The 20,099-nt window shown below is 22.6% G+C and overlaps 9 protein-coding genes across 9 annotated transcripts; 5 read left to right on the forward strand and 4 right to left on the reverse strand. All coding sequences in view use genetic code 6, as the record gives it.

Moving 5' to 3' along the window:
• Positions 1-1,515: 1,515 nt before the first annotated feature.
• TTHERM_000670379 (transmembrane protein, putative) lies at positions 1,516-2,118 on the forward strand (the record flags this gene model as incomplete). The annotated part of the gene is made up of 1 exon (XM_012800668.1): positions 1,516-2,118. One exon carries the CDS (start codon positions 1,516-1,518, stop codon positions 2,116-2,118), a length of 603 nt encoding a protein of 200 aa, XP_012656122.1.
• A 1,640-nt stretch (positions 2,119-3,758) lies between these two features.
• TTHERM_00670380 (hypothetical protein) lies at positions 3,759-4,650 on the reverse strand (the record flags this gene model as incomplete). Its single annotated transcript, XM_001026359.2, has 3 exons — positions 4,411-4,650; positions 4,196-4,313; positions 3,759-4,126 (listed from the first exon to the last, which is right to left on the reverse strand). Exons 1-3 carry the CDS (start codon positions 4,507-4,509, stop codon positions 3,759-3,761), a joined length of 585 nt encoding a protein of 194 aa, XP_001026359.1. The 5' UTR covers positions 4,510-4,650.
• Positions 4,651-4,832: 182 nt separating this feature from the next.
• TTHERM_00670390 (XPG amine-terminal domain protein) lies at positions 4,833-8,278 on the reverse strand (the record flags this gene model as incomplete). Its single annotated transcript, XM_001026360.3, has 3 exons — positions 4,833-5,715; positions 5,768-5,913; positions 5,966-8,278. The coding sequence occupies 3 exons, from the start codon at positions 8,276-8,278 to the stop codon at positions 4,833-4,835; spliced, it is 3,342 nt and encodes a 1,113-aa protein (XP_001026360.1).
• Positions 8,279-8,826: 548 nt separating this feature from the next.
• On the forward strand, positions 8,827-9,537 carry TTHERM_00670400 (amine-terminal acetyltransferase complex ARD1 subunit-like protein; the record flags this gene model as incomplete). Its single annotated transcript, XM_001026361.4, has 1 exon — positions 8,827-9,537. The coding sequence occupies exon 1, from the start codon at positions 8,905-8,907 to the stop codon at positions 9,535-9,537; it is 633 nt and encodes a 210-aa protein (XP_001026361.3). The 5' UTR covers positions 8,827-8,904.
• A 445-nt stretch (positions 9,538-9,982) lies between these two features.
• TTHERM_00670410 (hypothetical protein) lies at positions 9,983-10,432 on the reverse strand (the record flags this gene model as incomplete). Its single annotated transcript, XM_001026362.1, has 1 exon — positions 9,983-10,432. One exon carries the CDS (start codon positions 10,430-10,432, stop codon positions 9,983-9,985), a length of 450 nt encoding a protein of 149 aa, XP_001026362.1.
• A 1,751-nt stretch (positions 10,433-12,183) lies between these two features.
• TTHERM_00670420 (PD-(D/E)XK nuclease family transposase) lies at positions 12,184-13,221 on the forward strand (the record flags this gene model as incomplete). The annotated part of the gene is made up of 1 exon (XM_001026363.1): positions 12,184-13,221. One exon carries the CDS (start codon positions 12,184-12,186, stop codon positions 13,219-13,221), a length of 1,038 nt encoding a protein of 345 aa, XP_001026363.1.
• A 718-nt stretch (positions 13,222-13,939) lies between these two features.
• On the forward strand, positions 13,940-15,786 carry TTHERM_00670430 (zinc carboxypeptidase family protein; the record flags this gene model as incomplete). The annotated part of the gene is made up of 2 exons (XM_001026364.2): positions 13,940-14,893; positions 14,953-15,786. 2 exons carry the CDS (start codon positions 13,940-13,942, stop codon positions 15,784-15,786), a joined length of 1,788 nt encoding a protein of 595 aa, XP_001026364.2.
• A 706-nt stretch (positions 15,787-16,492) lies between these two features.
• On the forward strand, positions 16,493-16,669 carry TTHERM_00670440 (hypothetical protein; the record flags this gene model as incomplete). The annotated part of the gene is made up of 1 exon (XM_001026365.1): positions 16,493-16,669. The coding sequence occupies one exon, from the start codon at positions 16,493-16,495 to the stop codon at positions 16,667-16,669; it is 177 nt and encodes a 58-aa protein (XP_001026365.1).
• Positions 16,670-17,338: 669 nt separating this feature from the next.
• TTHERM_00670450 (ligand-effect modulator 3 LEM3 family protein) lies at positions 17,339-18,292 on the reverse strand (the record flags this gene model as incomplete). The annotated part of the gene is made up of 1 exon (XM_001026366.3): positions 17,339-18,292. The coding sequence occupies one exon, from the start codon at positions 18,290-18,292 to the stop codon at positions 17,339-17,341; it is 954 nt and encodes a 317-aa protein (XP_001026366.1).
• Between the last annotated feature and the right edge of the window lie 1,807 nt (positions 18,293-20,099).

A 20,099-nucleotide genomic window follows, 5' to 3' on the forward strand; every position in this document is an offset into this window, starting at 1 on the left:
TTTTGTTATTTGCTTTGAATTAGTGATTTATTTAGTTTAGATATTTCTTATTAAAACCATGCAATAATGCTTTGCTAACTTTATTTTATAAGAAATATAAAATTATATTTAGCTACAATCTGTAAGTCATATTTATCAAGATTATAATAAAACCTATAAATGTTGTTAAAATTCTTTTTAATTTATACATATCTTTAAAATAAATGATTTTTTCAAATGTATTTTTAAAGATACATATTAATAAGCATAAAAATATAAGGTTTATATTTCTTATGTAAATAAATAATTTATGTTATACACAAACTTTAAAAGAAAATCATTTGAAAATACTTTTTTAAATTATAACTTTTCTTTAAAGCTTTAAAAATCTTACATAAATTAATGAATTAATTTGAAAAAATATTAATAATTTTGAAATTAAGATAAAAGGTTGAAAAAATAAATTTTAACATTAATTTAAATTAAAATATTATATTGAATTATCATATCAATTCAATAAAATGCAAGCTTTAAAAAATCATTTTATATTTTTATAATATAAAAATGATTGTAAATTTAATGTTAAATTAAACAAGCTAATTGTTAAATAGCTTTAAAAAAGAGTTTAATGAATGAATAAAATTATATTAAAATTAAAATTTTTAGAATTAATTTAGAATTTTTTTGTTAGGTTTTGTTTTCTAAATCCTTTAATTAAATTTTTTGGCTTTATTTTCTTTTTATTTAATTTTATATTTGTCAAATAAATTTTTTTTTTTACTAATAAAATATAATTATAGAAAATTCATAAATAGATTAATTTAAGTTGGAAATAAATTTTTTATTTTAAAATAAATTACAGCAGCAGAAGGGTACATTTTTATTTATATTCTATTAGAAAAATTTTATTTTTGAATTTTAAATTTTATTTGATTTAATTTAGAATAAAATTTTATAATTATTCATATATTTGTTTTGAAATACCATAAAATCACGAATAAATTCTATTAAATAAATACTGAATTATACTTATTTTTCCTTCTTTGATTTTTAGTATTTTCAAATAGTTTTTTATAGATTGATTATGAAGAAGCAGCTAAAATTTTAGGATAACTCATTTTAATATTTTTTGTAAATGATTTCAAATAAATACACAAAATCTCTATTATAAACAGAATTAATTAACTAAGTATACAAAGGAACTTCAATGTTTCAAAATACCTAAATACATTTTTGATTTATTTTCCATTTTACGGAGACGAGATGCTTATTCCTATTTTTTTTCTTCATATATTGACTTTTATTCACTTAAAAATTCTGTGATTTTATCAAGATCTTGTTTATGAGTTTTTATAGCTTTTTCACCTTGCTCTCTTTCCTACTTATGGGTTGTTTTGTTAAGTAGTATTTCAGTACGGATATTGTTATTTTCGATCTCAATTTACTTAATAAGATCTGACAATTGTTGCTCCTCTTCACACACTTTTTGCTAACGTTAAGCAATAAGTTCATTCAAAAGTTATATTTCTTTTTCCAATGACTCATGCTCAGATAGCTATTTTAAATAAAGATCATTGTAGGATTGCAATTAGGTTTGAGTTTTATAAAACTCTTAATAAAGAGGAGCTATATCTTTTTAAACTTAATCTAATTCCATTTTTAATATTTCTTCGATCTGCTTCATTTCATCTCTTTCTTATTTCTTATTTAATACTATATTATACCCACTTTCTAATAGCTCATCAAAAGTGTTAGCCAATCCCTCGTCGAGATAAAGATAAGCTCTTTTTTTTATAATATTTGTTATGTTCACTCTAGGGGCACTTTAATTAGCTCTTTTAAACAAACTGGCTCCATAAGTTTAGGACACACCTGTTGCGCAAGACGTTTTAGAAAAGAAAGAGAATCTCCTTGACCCAGAAGAGCAAAAAGAATTATCTTATCTATTTCCTTGTGTGTTTTACATATTTTAACTGCTTTTTAAGTTATTTTAATCTGGAATATTATTGTTTTTTGTATCACTTTTCACAAAATCTTTATTCGAATCAGGCTGTTCCATTTATTAATTGCTTAAAATTATATCTTGATTTACTTTTTATGATGATTACCCTTCGCTTTTTTAAGAGTTAATTTTATTGATTTAAGTAGGAGCAGTATTATAATTCTATTAGCTAAGAAATTCTGTACTCACAATAGGAAAAGAAGAGGGTGAATTGACTTTAGATGAAAGCATTGAAGATGAATTTTAACAATGGGTGTTAGAAGCCTATGTTTCAACTGAAGCAGCTTTATTATTATAGGGACTACTTATCTAATTACAAAGAATAGGTGGAGAAGAAGGCTGAAATAGAGGACTACTGGTTTGATTCAAACTTATTTGCTTTTATGATAGTCTTAGTGAATTTTAAGTAGAAATAGCTGGCTATTAACTATGACTGAATTGAGATATTAAAGGAGGAGTTTATTGATAAGATACATCTTGTGATAGTGGCTCCTTTAACATGCTTTGTTGAAGCGAAGAAGGATAAGTTGAAAGCTATCCTGGAGAATTTATGTAATTATTTTTAGCAGAAGAACTCATTTTTTTTTGACTATCTTAACCAGAGTTACTCCATAAATCAGTTTGCTTGGATAAATTCTTTGTGTTAGGTGTATTTATTATTTTTTTCTAGCTCATTGAATTAGGTTCTTGTTTGCTTGATTGATTGTAAAATTACTACTAAATTATTCTGACTTTTGATTTTTAATATTCTTTATCTATTTTAGTCTTTTTTAATTATTTCTTTAATTAAATGTGCAAATTTCAACTAATTATTACTATTGATAACTGACCACAAATAATATAGCTTGATATTCACTATAACTAGATTTAGTTCCTTACTTACTGACTGACAATTCATATTTGATTTCTTTTTAGATATTGGTGCATTTAATAAATAAATATCTTTATAAACAATAACTTTTACTAAATGATGATATTTCAACTGGTTGTATTTACTAGGATAGATTGAATTCATAGTAAATATCTAAAGTAAATTAAAATCCACAAAAATTGATATATTTAAAAATACTGTGAAATTTGTCTTCCTCTAGCAGTATCAAAAAAACCAATAAAAAACAGCTTTGCCTGTTCTATTAAAATGAAAATAAATGAACAATTTCAAAAGATTTATTCTTTTATATTAATTATTAATTACATTTTATTAATTCAAATATAGACAAGTTCTACTGCACTAAAAAAATTATTAGATAAAAGTATAAAAATGTTCAATTGCATTCAAATGAATCATTTTAAAATATAAGTTTAAATCTAATTAAAAATTTTAAGAATTTGATGAAAAATAAAAATTTTATATTTGATAAAATATAACTAATTTACAAGCAAATAAAATTTTAAAATGTTTAAATTAATATATAATATATTCATTTAGTAACTCAAAACGTATAATAATTCAAAATCTAAATATTTTTAAGTCCTAACTCGAGAAATAATTTTCTGAAAATAGCTATATAAATTGTTTGCTTATTTAAGAAAATTAAGGTATTTAAATATTTTCTTCCAATTTAAAATCTAAATAAAATCTTATACTTAATTAAAATGAACATTATAATTTGAGAAACGAAACTTAAAATATTTTATTGAAAGTAATTTAGGTATAAAAATATTTTTAAAAAGTATTTATAATTGCATGAATATATGCTATTAAAAACAGATTTTAATACAAGTTATTTTAATTTTTTATATATAAGTTTATGAATGAAAGATGATGATTTTACTATCATTAATTTTAAGGATTTTATTATTGCTAATAATACTATTATTACTATTAGCTTTACATGTTTTATTATTAATTAGGATTTACTATATGAGGACCGCCAGGAACTGTTTACATTTATCTTTAATATTAGACATTTGGATGATTACCTTAGCCTTATATTTGAGGATTACCGCTAGGAGCATAAGGTTAATTTGGATGGCTAGCCTAATTTTATTGATGAACTCTTTACTATCTCTCTTTTATTTGTATTTCCATTTCTTTTTACTTATTTTCATACGAATATCTAAGATTTTACTTTCTTTCTAAAAGATCTTTCTCAGAGAGCTTAAATTCATCGTTTGTTTAATAAATATCATCGTTTAAAATAACTAGATTAAGTAATATTAAATAAAATATTTTAACAAAGCCATATTCTAAAGCTAATATTAATTAATTACCATGCTTTTTAATATCGTTGCTTAAATTTAACAATTACTAAGATACCTTCAAAAACTCTAATACATCTTTTCTTAAAATGTTTTGCTTAGATTATTCTTCATATGGATTATCAGAAATCTATCATAAATTTATATTTAAAACTTATTAAAATATTAAATTGTCAAATATTCTACTTTAATTTAGCAATAACTATTATTAATATTAAATTAATTACTTTCAACTATTCTGCAATGCTTACAAAAGTTTCAGTATATTATTTCATTAAATCATCTTTCTTAGTTTTAAATTCAATATATTTGCTTTCAGGGTTCATTTTTCTTTTTATTATGAAGTCTATCTATTTAGCTAAACTAAAAAAGTTTATTTTTTTACTAAAAAAATATTTGTGTTGTGTATCTTAATTTTAAAAAACAATTTGGAATAATGTAATAAATAAATAATTAATATCTGTAGTTAAGTTTAATTGATCCAACTATTGCTACTCAAAATTGGCACATAAATTTTAAATATTATAGTATTTCATTTAACCTTTCTTTTCAATATATTTATTTATGTTTTCAAAAAATAATTTTAAATTTTTTATTTGAAATTAATTAAAATTAGTTTTAAGAAAATTACAAAGAATAAAAATATTTTTCAAAATATATTTTTTTTGTAAAATCTTTTTTTTTTATTTTTTTTATTATATTAAAATCCATTTAGATCTCCATCAAAAGGTTCATCATCAATATGGTCATCATTTTCGTCTTAAGGTTTAGATTGGTCATTTTCTTCTTCATCTTCTTCTTCAATTTCTATATTAATTGCTCCTTTTTTGATAGTTTTTCTCTTTTTATCTTAAATGTTTTTATATACATTATTTATGCCTTCCACAATGTTTTCAACTCTCTTCTCATTTTGCAATCTGCTTTCTAGCTCTCCTGTTTCATTTTATTTTAAGTCTCTGATTGCATTTTTCAGTCTTGTACTGTTTATAATAGCAAATTTAGAAGCTTATTTATAGTAGTCAGTTATTTTCTTTTGAGGATCAGGCTTTCTATTTAAATATTCCTCCAGGGGTTTAAGTGAGTAATTTGTTATTTCATCATTCCACCCAAATATATTTTAGCAATAAGCTCTCAATAATCCTAAGCTAGGTTTACCCCACTAGAATGCCTCATCAGATTTGTCAACATTTGGATTTAAATAGGCGTTTATAACTTTTTAGGAAGGAAATTCTTCTGGTATTTCCCAGTGTTTTTTGTAGTTTTTATGTAGTTCTTTATAATTTTTTTCTTTCAAACTTATGTTTTTGTAGTGAATAGAAGGATCTTCTAATAAGACGTCTGCCTTACTTGCCCAAACTTTAAATCTCTTTAGTGCATCAATATTTTCAAAAGCTGTACAAATTTCCATGGCATTAACTATACCAACACCTTTTATACCTAGTGTATAATCACTACCTAAAAAGAGTGCCATGTATATTAGCTTATCTCTATTAACTCCCATCTCCTTTTCAATACTTTCACCATTTATGTATCTTTATATTTTTTATTTATTAAAAATTTCTTAATATTGCTTTAAATTTTTACCTTACATAATCAGCCTCTTTACCAAATAATCCTCTATAAATATTTTTTCCTCCAAAGAGAAAGACATCACTATCATCAGTAATAATTCCATCAACTAATTTAATTTACTCTAAAAATGCACATTGAGCTTCTGCTTCAGATGGTGCCTAATTACAAATAAGTTTATTTATTTTTAGAATGAAATAAAAACTTGCTTACCTCAACCCATGGTACTCCAAATAGTAGAAGCAGTTACCTGACTTACTAAAATTTATCTTGTATTGTCTCTGAATCTAATTCACCTAAATTGAGAAATCTTTAATACTCCTCTTCCAGCTACTCATCTGTCAGATCTATTTCTTCATCTACATGCTTATTTTACTCTTCTTCCCATTTTTCAACTTAAGCTAACAATTTTTTTATTTCTTCAGGGTCTTCATCATCTTCGTCTTCGTCATTACTTTAATTTTCCTCTTCAGTCTTTTAAAATATACTTTGATTCTTTTAAATAAATTTTTTCTTTTCTTGCTCATTCATTTATTTCATAGCTTCTTCCATTCTTAGTTTTTCTATAAGTTTTTCTAAATCTTCTCTCTCTTTCTTTTTTTTGGCATGGGTTATATCGAGTTCATCATCCATTGTCGTATTACTCTTTTTTTACTAATTGTCAAACATAAATTTGACTTGATCTATTTCTTCTTCTGTGTTTGAATTATTAACTTTAAATTATTCTAATGAATTAGTTTCATCTTTTCTAGCACTATCCACTTTTTTGTTACTATTTTACATATCTAGCAGATGTGATTATTTAACTTCTGATTAACTTTAAAAATTATCTTCTTTTCCTTACAGCTTTTCTTATGTCTGGTGTTATTCTTAATTCTTTTATTTAGCTTCAAGTCTCTGAGATTATTCCAAAGTTTTTTATTACAAAATTTCAAAACCACTCTTTTAGTCATTTTTTACTATTTCTGATATTCTTTTTTGAGTATCTGCTAGGCTGCTTCTTTAACTTTCCTCAACTTTTTTATCTTATAGCTCAATTGCATTCAATATATTAATTGATTACTCTTCATTAACTGAAATTTAGCTAGAAGATTAAATCATTGCTTAATCAAGCTCACCTATATTGTCATCACTCAAACTTGCATTCCTTAACTTTATATTAAAATTTTCTTCATGTTCTTATTCTTTATTTTCTTCCTAACTAACTTAACTTTAGCTATCTCCAAAAGACAAATCTGAGCTATCCTCATTTTTTTTCGATTATTTTTATTTTTTATTTGAGTTTGCACATAAGTCTGCAAAATTAATACTTTGTTCATTAAAAAAGTTATCATCGTCTTCTTAAAATTCAATTTTGCTTAATACATTTTATAATTATTCTGAGGTCTCTTAAGTATCATCTTATTCCTGCTCCTTCATTTATCTTTGCCAAGAAATAGTACTTGACTCTCTTGCTTTTAAGAGGTCGTTGAGTCTTGACTGTATTTCTTGTTTCCTTTCTAATTTTGTTTTTCTTGCTGGTTTTGCAATTAAACCTATTTTATTTGCTGCTACTGAGGAATTTTATTCTCCTCCTTCCTATGTATCAAAAGCTTTTTATACAAACAAGAACATTTTATCATGTTCAGATTTAGACTAACCAGTAATTATTTTGTTTTTAGGATCATTTAAAAAACTTTTCTTTTGATTTTCATTCATTGTAGAAGCTGCTTCGTTAATCATAAAATTCTACTGCTAATTTAGTAAATTTTTGCGACCTTCATCACGCACTTAGCTAACTTCTTTTTTACTTGTAACATATTCAACATAACTTTTTGATTAGAGTATAGAAAATTCTTCCATGTCAGTTATCTTAGATAAATCTCTATTTCTAATTTCCTAAAGTCGTTGATTTAACTACTAAACAATACCAACTTTTGATGCTATATCATAAATGTAAAATTCCTGCTCATTAGATATAATTCCATCAAAAAGATTAGGATACTTCTTTTTTTAAATGAGTATTTATTTAAATTCTGCATCAACAATAGACATTTAAAATTCATTTAAATTTTTTTCAAAATCATTCATTTCATCACTATTTAACGAATCTAAATCATCGAAATCAACTTCATCATCTTAATCTTTAGCTTAACTTGCATTTTAATTACCTAAACTTTTTCCTGCTTTCAACTTTCCCTCCAATTACTTGATTACATATTTTTCAGCCAATTTTTTAAGGTTTACTTATCTTTTCTCTCTTTGTTATTGACGAAGATAAAGTGTATGTCTTTTTAACTCTGGAGCTTTTCCATCAAAAACAAATACAGGTTTTATTCCTAAACTCAAAAGCCTGCATAAACGCTTAAATATTCCAACTAAATGAATATTTTTAAACTCGCTATTCATTCTTCTACTTGCAAATCCGTAAAGCATTCTAATAACCCAAATACTAACATCTATTGCTAATCTCTGACCTTCTAAAGCTTCTACTTTTAATTTTCTGCCTGCTGGAGAGAGCAAAGTCCACAGCCCTTAAACACCCATTTCAACTAAATATAAAAAAGTGAATGTTATTTGCTTTTTTATAATAAAGATTAGAAAATGTGCTTTTTTTAATAAAGAATTTTTTTATTTAATATATCAGATGAAATTTATGGTTTTTATCTGCAGAAAAGTTAATAATTTTTGATAGACTGTTTGCTTTTGATTTTAATATCTTTTAGCGGATACTTTTTATCAATTAGATTTTTTACTGTCTTTAAGATTTTTCAAAAATTATTTGATAGTAATTTATTTATTTCTGTCTTATTTAAAAATAATTTTGAAATAAACTTTAATAAAATGAATAAATGTATTAATAAAATGTTGGATTTGGTTTGTTGGAGTTTGACAAATTTGATGAGAAATGATTTTAATTTAAAAAAACCCAACCAATCAATTTCAATTGAATTAAAATTTGTTTAAAAGAAATAAGAGGGAAAAAGAAAAGTATTTGATTTCTTTAATAATTCGCTACCTAGCTATGAATGAATATTGATTGATTAATAGAAGGATAGAACAAGAAGAAGATATTAAGATATCTTGTTTGTAAATTTGACTAATTTTTAAATAAATTAATTAAAAGACATAAAAAGTATAAAATTTAAGTAATTGAAAATTGTAGGTAGAAAATGGTCAGTATTAGAAAAGCAACATTTGAAGATTTAATTGGTATGCAAAATTGTAATTTGTGGTGTCTTCCAGAAAATTACACCTCAAAGTATTACCTCTATCATTATGTTAGCTGGCCTTAAATTTTGTACGTAGCTGAAGATTAAAAGGGTAAGATTGTTGGTTATGTCATGGCAAAAATTGAAGACGAAGAAGATGTTGTTCACGGTCATATTACTTCTTTATCTGTTTTGAGATCTCATAGAAAGTTAGGTATTGCAAATTAACTTATGTCTGCTACTCATCGCGATATGCAAGCCTTATATGATGCTAAATATGTTTCTCTCCACGTCAGAGTCTCTAATCGTGCTGCTTTGGGTCTTTATAAAGGAAAACTTAATTATGAAATATACGAAGTTGAAAAGGGTTATTATGCCGATGGTGAAGATGCATACAGTATGAATAAATATTTCTCAGATGAAGCTAGACCCAAGGTGCTTCCATATGAATAAAGCGAAGAAGAAAAAGCCTAAATCGCTTAAACTAAGCCCAAAAAAGAATAGAAAGATGGAGATGATGAGGAAGATGATGAAGAGGAAAGCAAGAATAACAACGGTGTTAAAAACTATGCTGAAAAAACAACCAAAAAGTGAAAAAAGCAGTTTAAATAAATATAGATAAAACTTTAAAAAGTAGAGAACTATTGAAAATACTTAAATAATAATATTTAAAGCAATTCCAAGAATAAAGCACAAGCAATTAAGTACTAACATATAGTAAATATGTGAAGTAGATAAATTGAGACTTAATAATTAATATAAATAAATAAGTATGCTAAGAAATAATGTTTAAGTAGTATATATATTTTTTATTAAGATTATATATAAAATTAATTTTAATTATATTTAATTGTTTGTTTTCCCTTATATGATATTAGAAAATTCGTTCTTTTTTTAAGCTGTAATGGATAAAAAAGCTTCATTTAGTAAAAATTGATTTAGTTAAAATGAATGAGTAAGATTTTATGCTAGCTTACAATTTTATAAAGCTATTTTTTATTTATTTTAGATAGTTTCTCAGTAATTCTACTTTATATTTTCAATTGAACGCATTCTTAAGGAATTTATAAAAAAATGCTAAAGATACAGCAAGATAAAAGTACATATCTTTGTAAACTTAAGGCATCACAGTCTCATATCTGCCTTCCTAAAAATAATTTTCTATCCAATTGGTTACTTGATAATCTATCTTTACATTTCCATCCTCTTCATCAATTTAACTAATAAAGGTTTATTTATCAGTCTTGTACATCATTTTTTCAAAATCTTGCTTTAAATTTAAATGCTGTAAATCCTAATCTACAGAGTATTGTAAAATTATAAACTCATCTTTAAATTAAATGCTAGAAACTTTTTTAGTAGGGAGTGGTTTTTCCTTGTTAAATAATTACTAAAAATATCCTTTGTTTTTTTATTAACATATATTATATTCTCTATGTATAAGGTCATTAATTTCATCAAATAGTATTTCTTTCTCTTTTAAATCCATCCAAGTTTACACCTTACTCCTAAAACACAAATCTTAATTCCTTAATCGTCCTTTAAACTTTTAAAATAATGTCTATTGCCTTGTGCTGTTGTATGATTTAGTAAGAAACTTTTCATCAAATTTTTTAAATAACTTAAAATTTTTAAAAGAATCTGATGAATAATTTGCGCTCATTTACAACTTAATTACGATCTTCCTAATAGAAATCTTTCTTTAAAAGTATTTAATTAATATGTTATTACAATATTAATATTTATTAATTAATTAAAACTCAAAATAGCCTTAAACAAAAATCAATTACTTCTAGAAACTTAAAAAATAAGCTAAAAGCAATAAGTTATTCTACTATTTTTTTTCAAAAATAAATAAATAAATTTATCTTTCTTAAAAGTAATAAAAGAATAAATTAATAAAATATTATTGATTTAAAAAAACAAACTTTGTATGAAAAAGAATTTATATTTTTCATCAATTTTTAAACACAATAAATATAAAATACATTTAGATCTGTTTATCTTATTAAAGTTTTAGATATAGTAAATGAGCATTATCTAATAAATTCCTTTAACCTAATTTATAATATGATTTATTTTTAAGAGATATGGAAATATTTTTTTCTACATAAAAAAATTATTCTTTTAATTTATTCTTAAATTAAATTAATCTAAATAATCTTTTGTATTTTTAAGAAATTTATTTATATTTATCAAATTATAGCTATTCTCGAATAATTAGTTTGTAAGTAGGAAATAATAAATATTTTTTATAAGATAAAAGATAGTTTAAAAGGAAAAAAAAACTGAAAATTCGGATTAAAAAGTTTTTTGCTCTCAAATGTACTAATTTTTGTTTTCATATCTAAAATTATTTCTTAATTAATTTGAATTAAGTAATAAAAACATTCTCTAATTTTCAATTTCTAATTAATTCATCTTTAAACAAAGATATTGATATCTTATAATATTTTGTTTAAATATTTAATGTTATCTTTAAAGTCTTTTCATCAAATGTTTGTTGAAAATCTTATTTTAAATTTTAAATGCACTAAAATATGAATTTAATTTGATAACTGAAAATAGTTTATTAAATATTTTTAAATTGATATTCGCTCCTTCAAAATTAAATTTATAAAATTTTAGTTTAATATTAAATAAGCACAAAAGTAAGGTAAAAAATTTTTAATTAGAATAGAGTTAGAGATAAGAATTAAATCAATTTGAAAGCTCACGATGATTTATTTTTATAATATAATAATTAAAATACTAGGTTAGGTATTATAAAAAATTATAAATATAAATTATAAGCTAAAGCAAAACATATTTAGGCTATTGTATAATATTATATATTATAATTTAGATTATGAATTGTTTATGAATATTTTTCAATTTAATTTTGAAGCATTGTTTTGAAATAAATAATTTATTTTTGAATTTATTATTTATAAATCAAAACTCTCCAGCCAATTAAATTTATTTTTTAGAATGAGCTAAACAAACTTTTTTAAGTTTAAATTTTATTTAAAAAAAAAACAATTTACATTCTAATGGATTAGCTTTGCTTGTTGAATAAATAATAATACAAAGAAACTTAAACTATTTATTAGAGAAAAAAGTTTAATTCTTCTATATTTGTTAAATTATTATAATCATCTTAATATAAAAATCTAAAAAGGGAAAAAAATAAATTCTATAATGTAATACTAAAATTAAAAGTTATTATTTAAACAAAAAATACTCAAAGAAAAAGACAAAATGATAAGAGTTTTCAGATTTATAAAATAAAACTTTAGCTTTTAATAAAATAAAGCTTTATGGAGAGCTAAAAGCAGACTATGTGCTGATAGATATGATTTTTCTTCTAACTAATTTTTGAATAAGAGATTTTATTCAAAACATACAGATAACTAGAATAACAATGGATAAAAGATTATTATGACAAGTGATTTTGTTTTTGAGAAAATATTTTCTAATCATGAAAGAATGAAATCTTTTTTGGAAAGTGTTTTAGTTGGAAAAAATAAAATTTTACATGAAGAAATTAATGAGGTTATTTACCTAAATAATAACCTTTTATAAAATTCTTTAACTTAGGAGTACATACCAAAAAAATCCATGTTTGATCTTCAAATAAAAACCTCATAGGGAACGTTTATTGTTGAAATCTATAAAAGATCTTTTTAGCCTTTTTTAAAAAGAATATAGTATTATAGTGCTTAATCACTTTCATAATAATAAAATTAAACACATACTAGCTTAAAACCGATAATATCTATTGCAATTGTAGATGATATATTATTCGAAGATGATGTTCCCTGTATAAGTTTCCACAAGACTATAGAATAAAAAACACAAAAAGTGTTTCTTAATTATTCTACATATGTTTTTATAGAATTGGGAAAATATGACAACAAAAAATATGACTAATCTTGTGTACATGGAGTGAACGAGAAAGAGTGGCTAGATCTTTTGAAAAAAAGTGATATACATCGCTAATATAAAACTAAGGAAGTTTTGAATGCTGCATAATATGCTTAATTTATTTAAGAAAAATTATTTGACGAGTACGTAAAACACAAATTGTATGAAGACTAATTTATAGAAGAAATCAAAAATGCAAAAGTAGAAGGCATATAATAAGGCCAAGAAGAAACAATAAAATTAAGCAAACATTATAGCATAAAAGCAGGAAAAGAAGAGGTAGTCAAATAAATGTTAAAAGATGGCTTGTCTTTATAAAAAATCATTACTTATACTGGATTATCAAAAGAAGAAATAGATGAAATTAAATGATTTTTTTTGAAATAATCATTTAATTATATTTAAAAATTTCATGAATTATATAAAAATTTATTTTGTTTAAATATTTTATCTATATATTTTGTATTAGATGATATTAACTTAGAAAAGAAAAGTAAATAGTAAAGATTATTTGAATTAAAATTAATTTGAATTGATTCAACTCTTTATAAATTTAAAATAATTTAAGCTATTTAATATGAATTTTTATAGCCTTTTGAAAAATCATATTAATTAATAAAAACAGAGTTGTTTTAATATAAATAATAAGGAAAATAAGATAAAGTAAATTAATAAATTATGAATTTGTTGATTTATTTTTCTTTTAAACCTTAAGTAAATGGACTGAGTTCAACTTTTCAAACCAGAAAGAAAATGGTTAGCATATTTCTATTTTTATAGATATTTTATTTTTACAAAATATTTATGTAATTTATTGTTTCTTTTTAAGAATATCAGTTTGGTTTTTAGCATAGTTTGATCATAGTCAATAATAATAAATTTATGAATTTGTTGGATGGAGCTGGTTTAAATGGATATTTTAAACTAATTTCTTTTAATTTAAATGCATTTCAAATGATTTTGTGTAAATCAATTAATCAGTCAATCAATAAAAAATTTATCAATTAATTAAATCGACAAAGTAGAACGTGATAAGTTTGCAGATAGAAGTTTTAAAATATAAAAAGTAATAAAATTTTTAGGGATAGAAATGATTAAGATAGCAGGTATATTCACTTTAATAATGATAAGTTACTAAATAGTTTAAGTTATATCCATAGATTAGCAAAATTAGAACTTTAATGTAAGCACCCCTTACACTAAGCTAGATTATTCAGATATTCAATAAATGTTTATTCAATATTCTAAGCTTTATCCTGATTATATTAGGCTAAAATATATTAATGATGAATCTTCGATTGATTTTTCTTAAACTAAATGTGGAAGATATCTATAGCAAAAAGATTGTCTTTATTTCTATGCAGAAATTACAAATTTTAAAAACAATTAAAATAATTACACAAATATTCCACAGGTACTTTTGACTGGTGGTCTCTAGGGAAACAACACTTTGGGTTCAAATATAGTTACATACTTAGCTGAATATCTACTAAAAAATACTAATAGTACAAAAATCATCCAACTACTTTCAGAGAGGCTTATCATTCTTTACCCAATCCCAAATCCTTAAGGTTTTCAATAATATAGCTCTTAAGAGACACAATAAAACGGTAGAAGAATTAATGTTGAATTTGACTTTCCTTATTTTGTAGGCTAGTAAGGAGAAAAAACTTTAGATTGTTTACAAAGTGTATCTGCTAAGGCGTTGACTTACTTATTCTAAACCTACCTATTTACCTTAGGAGCTAGTTTTAACCTAGGAGAAACTCCGTCTATTCAATATCCTTTACCTGCTGCAATAAATTAGTAGAGTAAAGAAATTATTTAATCTATTTAATAATCAATTACTGAAAGTTTACAAAAGAATTCTCCAGCTAATTCTTTTCTAAGTATTTCTAATTACAACATATAATCATTAAATAGCTAAAATTAATAAGCTAAAAGTTATTATGAATGGGCTAATATAATGGCATACAACCAAAACCTTAATCCTTCTTTAAATTAGCTTCCAATTTGTAAAGAAGTGCAGCTATCCTAGTAATCTGTAATGTTTACTTTAAAATCCTTAATATTTTTTTTATTTTTGTATTTATTATAAAAAAGATAACTATGCAATCAAATTAATGTCTCCTGTTCAAAATAGTTTGCAACAGATAAGAACCAACCGAGTAAACTTATGGTGATAAAGAATCTAGCAGTAATCCTTATTCAACTAATATTGGTCATATTTCAAGGAATATATAACTAGCACAATAATTGATAGAAATGGCTGCTCCATTTATAGTATCATAAGTTAGCATTAATAATAACAATAATGTTTATCTTTAGTGGTTTGTAGATGGATGCTTTAATGTGAGCAATACATAGTTATTTTATAGGGTCTAAGACAAGCTAATAGTTTAACAAAAAGTAGATAAATACACTAATATAGATGAAATAAGCTAAGATTTTATTCTAGCTAAATCTTTTATCAATTAACCTGGCTACTTAATTGGTGGCCAAAATTAATATTAACATTCTTGGAATTTCTAGAATGAAACAGTTATTGATATTATAATCACAGCATCATGCGATTAATAATGGTCGGAATCAGGAGACTAGTAAAATAATTCAGCATTTATTCAGCTACGCACAAATCCAAACTATTCTACTTCGAATTAAAATTTTAACATTTCTTCAAAATAAACAATATTCAAAAGAATTCCATAAGTTCAGAGCATCTAAAATAAAATGTCTTTGTGTAAAATTTATAAATAAATTCCTTTATCAAATCATTCTAATTCATTATTAAATAGAGTAATAATAGTAGGCTTTAAAAAATTAATAGCACCAAGAGACTTTCTAATTCTGGATGGGAATCTTAGCAGGCCTAGGAGGCTTATTGATAATCCTAATAATAGTAGGAATATACATAAAATGCAAAGACAAATACACTGACTCTGTCGATTTAAAGCTAATTTAAGTAAAAAATGAAACTTTAGAACTTCAATCAAATGTAACATAACACAATCACAATTTAAGTGAAGTCAATCAGTTGAATTTTACAAAACCTTTAGATATTGATATGAGTAGAAATGATAATGATTTCATGAATTTTTCATCTATTAAGTGAAATTTAATATATAATAAGTTGAACTATTTGGCTATTTTATTCTTTAAAAAATAATAAAATAAAATTTACTACTATAAATAAATATTAATAAAATAATACTTTGTATTTTTAAATATTGTTAAAGTTGATCTTTAACATTCATAAATAAAATTTTATTGTTTTTTCTTACAAAATATACTTAAGTAAGTAAGGAAGTAAATAAATAAATATGTAATTTATATATTTAAGAAATATTTAATTTTTATTATTTTTGTTCAGTTCAGATTAGTTCATTTCAGTTCAAATCTATTTTTAGAGGATTAGTAACATCGATATTATTTAAAATAATTATCAGATGTGTTGTAATAGCTAATGAAAACATTAGATTTCTTATAGTTTTAATTAATGGAACTTATTTTGCAATATTTACTATTTCATTATATAAATGAGTGGCTAAATGGAGAATTATTATAAAAATAATCTTTTTTATTTAGAGTTAGCTTGTGGCAATCCACGCAGAATAGATGCTATTTAAAAAAAACACAGAAAAAAATGGAAAATCATATATTAAACGGTCTAATTCTTCATTTAATGAGAGCTATTTCAGATTATTTCTTGTATTTTGAACTTGCTAAGTCTGCTTTTACCTTTAAAATAATTTTAAGAACAAAACAGCTAGTAAACAGCTTGAATGCAAATAGACAATATAAAAAATTTGATCTAACTTGAATTTCATAATTTCTACTTCTGATTTATTTTAAAAATTAAGATGATCTTCTTATACATTTCTTCTATTAATGAATGCTCTTAACAAAAAATTTATTAGCAAAATACTTCCAAAGCCATAGAAGATTATATTAACTGCTACAATAAATCCATTCACTTTTATCTTTTCCTACTTTTAATCTGGTAAATCTGACAAAGTATCATCATTATATGCTTTTTTTACGCTTTTAGTTTATTAGAAGTTCATTTAAATAAAAGTTGGTAGAATTATAAAGCTAAAACTTACTTATTTTTTACAAAATAAAATTAAATTACACAATTAAAAAAGTCAAAAAAAAAATAAAAAGATTTAAATATTTCTGAAGTATTTTTAATAAAAATAATTGTCTATAATTTAAATTAATGCTTAATATCTGCTTTTTACTCATTAATTTTACAAGCTTATCTCCTGTTTTTAAAATTATAAATATTTGTTTGCCTATCAATTTGAAGGATATAAAATGATTTTAATCAATGACAAAAAAATAATAAATTCAAAAATATACATATAAACTTACTATTCAAAAATAACTCTTTTTTTTTAGTCAATAGTTTAATATTATGTTAATATGATTTAATTTTATAATCGTTCACATTATTATTTGATAATAATGGTTTATTATCTCTTTCCAATCAATCTTAGTGTCTCGAATTACCAAATCTATTATCAGTAGTTCTCTATTTGATAAAGAATGCAACTGCAATCAAAACTGAAATTGAACCAACAACTATAAATGCTATAGAAAGAAATTGATTTTTTCCACCAAAAGGTCCGCTGGTTGATAAAATAATGTTTTTGTGTCCTTTGAAATTGCTAACATCATATATATTATTTACCATAATATAATAGTCTCCCTTAGGTAGATTTTATCTAACTATACCCCACAATTTACGGAAATTAGGAAGACCACTTGTACGCATCCAAACAATAAAATGTTCATCTTCAACGTTAATCCAATACCTTTCCTTATGTGCACTATCCATTTTGAATTTATTTCCTTTGTCATCAGGCCATGCAATACCTGATTCATCTATATTAATGGGTGATGAATCTGCATGAAATAATGCAAATGTATCAGTGAAAAAGCTTCTAGCAATCAACCCACAAGGATAAGCAATTTCATTAGGATTAAGAGCTGCTTATTTATTATTAAATTAAAATTGTTATTCTGGAAGAAGATCTGAATTATGAACAATAGGACTACAGAATGTATTTGCATCTGAGCTAGATATAGTTGATCCTGAAAGTTAAGAAGATGATTTTGATTTAATGTATCTACGATGGTTTTGATAGAAATTGTCAAGTCCATAAAAAAAATACACTGTATCAGTGAAATCTTCATTTAAGGTAAAAGGAATTTTGCACTATGTCTAACCTTTGCATAGATCTTCATAGTTATCTATTTACTTTTCTTTTATTTTTGCATTGAAAATATTTATCACAATACCAAATATGATAAATATTATTCCAACAAAAAAAAACAGATATTTAGTTCCTTAAACTGTTGGCTGAGGATGCCACTTTTTTAAGAACAATATTTTCCAGCACTTATTCTTGCTTGACTCAGAACTACTTTCGTTATTCATTCACACTTAACTTATAATTTCCTTTTAAAACCAATATTTTTTTTACTTATTATAATAGCTTTTAAAAGTCCTTAACTTATTTATTTATTTAATTAATTAATTATTTGTTATTTTTATCAGTGAACAAGCAATTAATTTATTTCCTCTAATTTTTTTCAAATGAATTAAAAACTAAATTTTATTCACAATGAATAATTCGTTTTTATTGAAAAATAAATTCTTATTGTTTCATTCATATATTGATATATTTATTTGCCATAATTTCTCATCTATTTCTAATAAAAGCTAAAATTTAAACAAAATTAAAATAAAGAGTTAGTTAGTTGTTTATATATTAATAAACACCAAATCTGAGATTAAATGTTTTTTATTTTTTCACCATCTCTTTCATAATAATTGATTTATTATAAGATAAAAATATATGAACTCAGTTTCCTTATCAAAATTTTTTATTTTTTGATCACCTATTGATAAGATTAGCTATACCTTACCTTTGTTTTTGCTTACTAAAATTCTAATTAAAAACTCACTTAAGTCATTTGCAAAAGAAAGTCTATAACCATTTTAATACAAATAAATTTGTCAGATTATAATGTACTCATCTTAAGCTTAAAGCTCTAAAAAAGAAAAAAATTGATAATTAAATAAAATTTTGTCTATAATTCTAAAAAAATTTTTTTCTAATCAAAATTATTAAAATATTTTTTTTTAGCCATTCATAAAAAAATTAATTAATTTTTATACTAAATTCTTAAAATCTATATCAAATTTAAAATAATAAAATTTAGAGAGAGCATATTTGAAATTTATCTAAGAAATTAAAAATTATTTGAATCATATTTTTATTAATATTTAAAATATTCTATTAAAATGAAAATTTATCTAAATTCTAATTAAATAAAAAAATATTTAATATTAAAATTTATTAATATAAAAATTAATTTTATTACATTAACAAATTGGAACTGATTCTTTATAAATATTAATTATTAATTATTTAAGTAAAAGTCCCTTCTGTTTAAAATTATAGTTGAGCAAAACATAATCTTTAAAATTTAAATATTTTTATTATTGTTTAATTGATGATTCTTTTTTTATTTTTAGAATTTAAAAAAATAAACAAGACTTTTAAGTAAATAAATAACTCAATTCGTTTTTTATCTAAGAAAAACAGCATTTTTATCTTTTCATATAATCTTTGCTTAATTTATCCTATTAATATTGCTAAGTTTAGTTTAAGAAATTAACTATGTATTATTCAGATCAATAAACATGTTTAAATTTTAATAAAATTAATTAGTTAGTAAATTGAATATCTTATTGAAAGGTTTAATTGTGAATTTGGTTTCAGTTTTTTATTTATTTCTATAATTAATGCTAAAAAATAAATATAAAAGTTAGGTTTTATTTTAGATAAATTAAAATCAATCTTAAAATATTTTAATTAACATATTAATTTTAGAATTCAACTTTAACATAAAAGAAATGAATTTAAATTTATTTATTAAAAATGCCAATAAAATTAATTTCAATTTTATTAAATAACTGAAATTATCAAAAATTTAAAAAATACATGTTAAAAAATTTATCCAAAAAAATAAAAAAAAGAAATAACATTTTATTAAAAGTTTTTATACAGTTTTTAGTGAATTTGAGTCCATCTTTCAATATCAATCCATTAAAAAATTATAAGAAATTAAGATATTAAATTAATAAATGTTCATGCTTGGCTAGATAGATAGTCAAAAAAATAAACAAATAAATGGGTTAAAATTTACTTGCTCTGAAATAAAGAAATCAGTGTTAA

Source organism: Tetrahymena thermophila (assembly GCF_000189635.1).
Source record: "Tetrahymena thermophila SB210 genomic scaffold scf_8254028, whole genome shotgun sequence".
NCBI classification, from domain to species: domain Eukaryota; phylum Ciliophora; class Oligohymenophorea; order Hymenostomatida; family Tetrahymenidae; genus Tetrahymena; species Tetrahymena thermophila.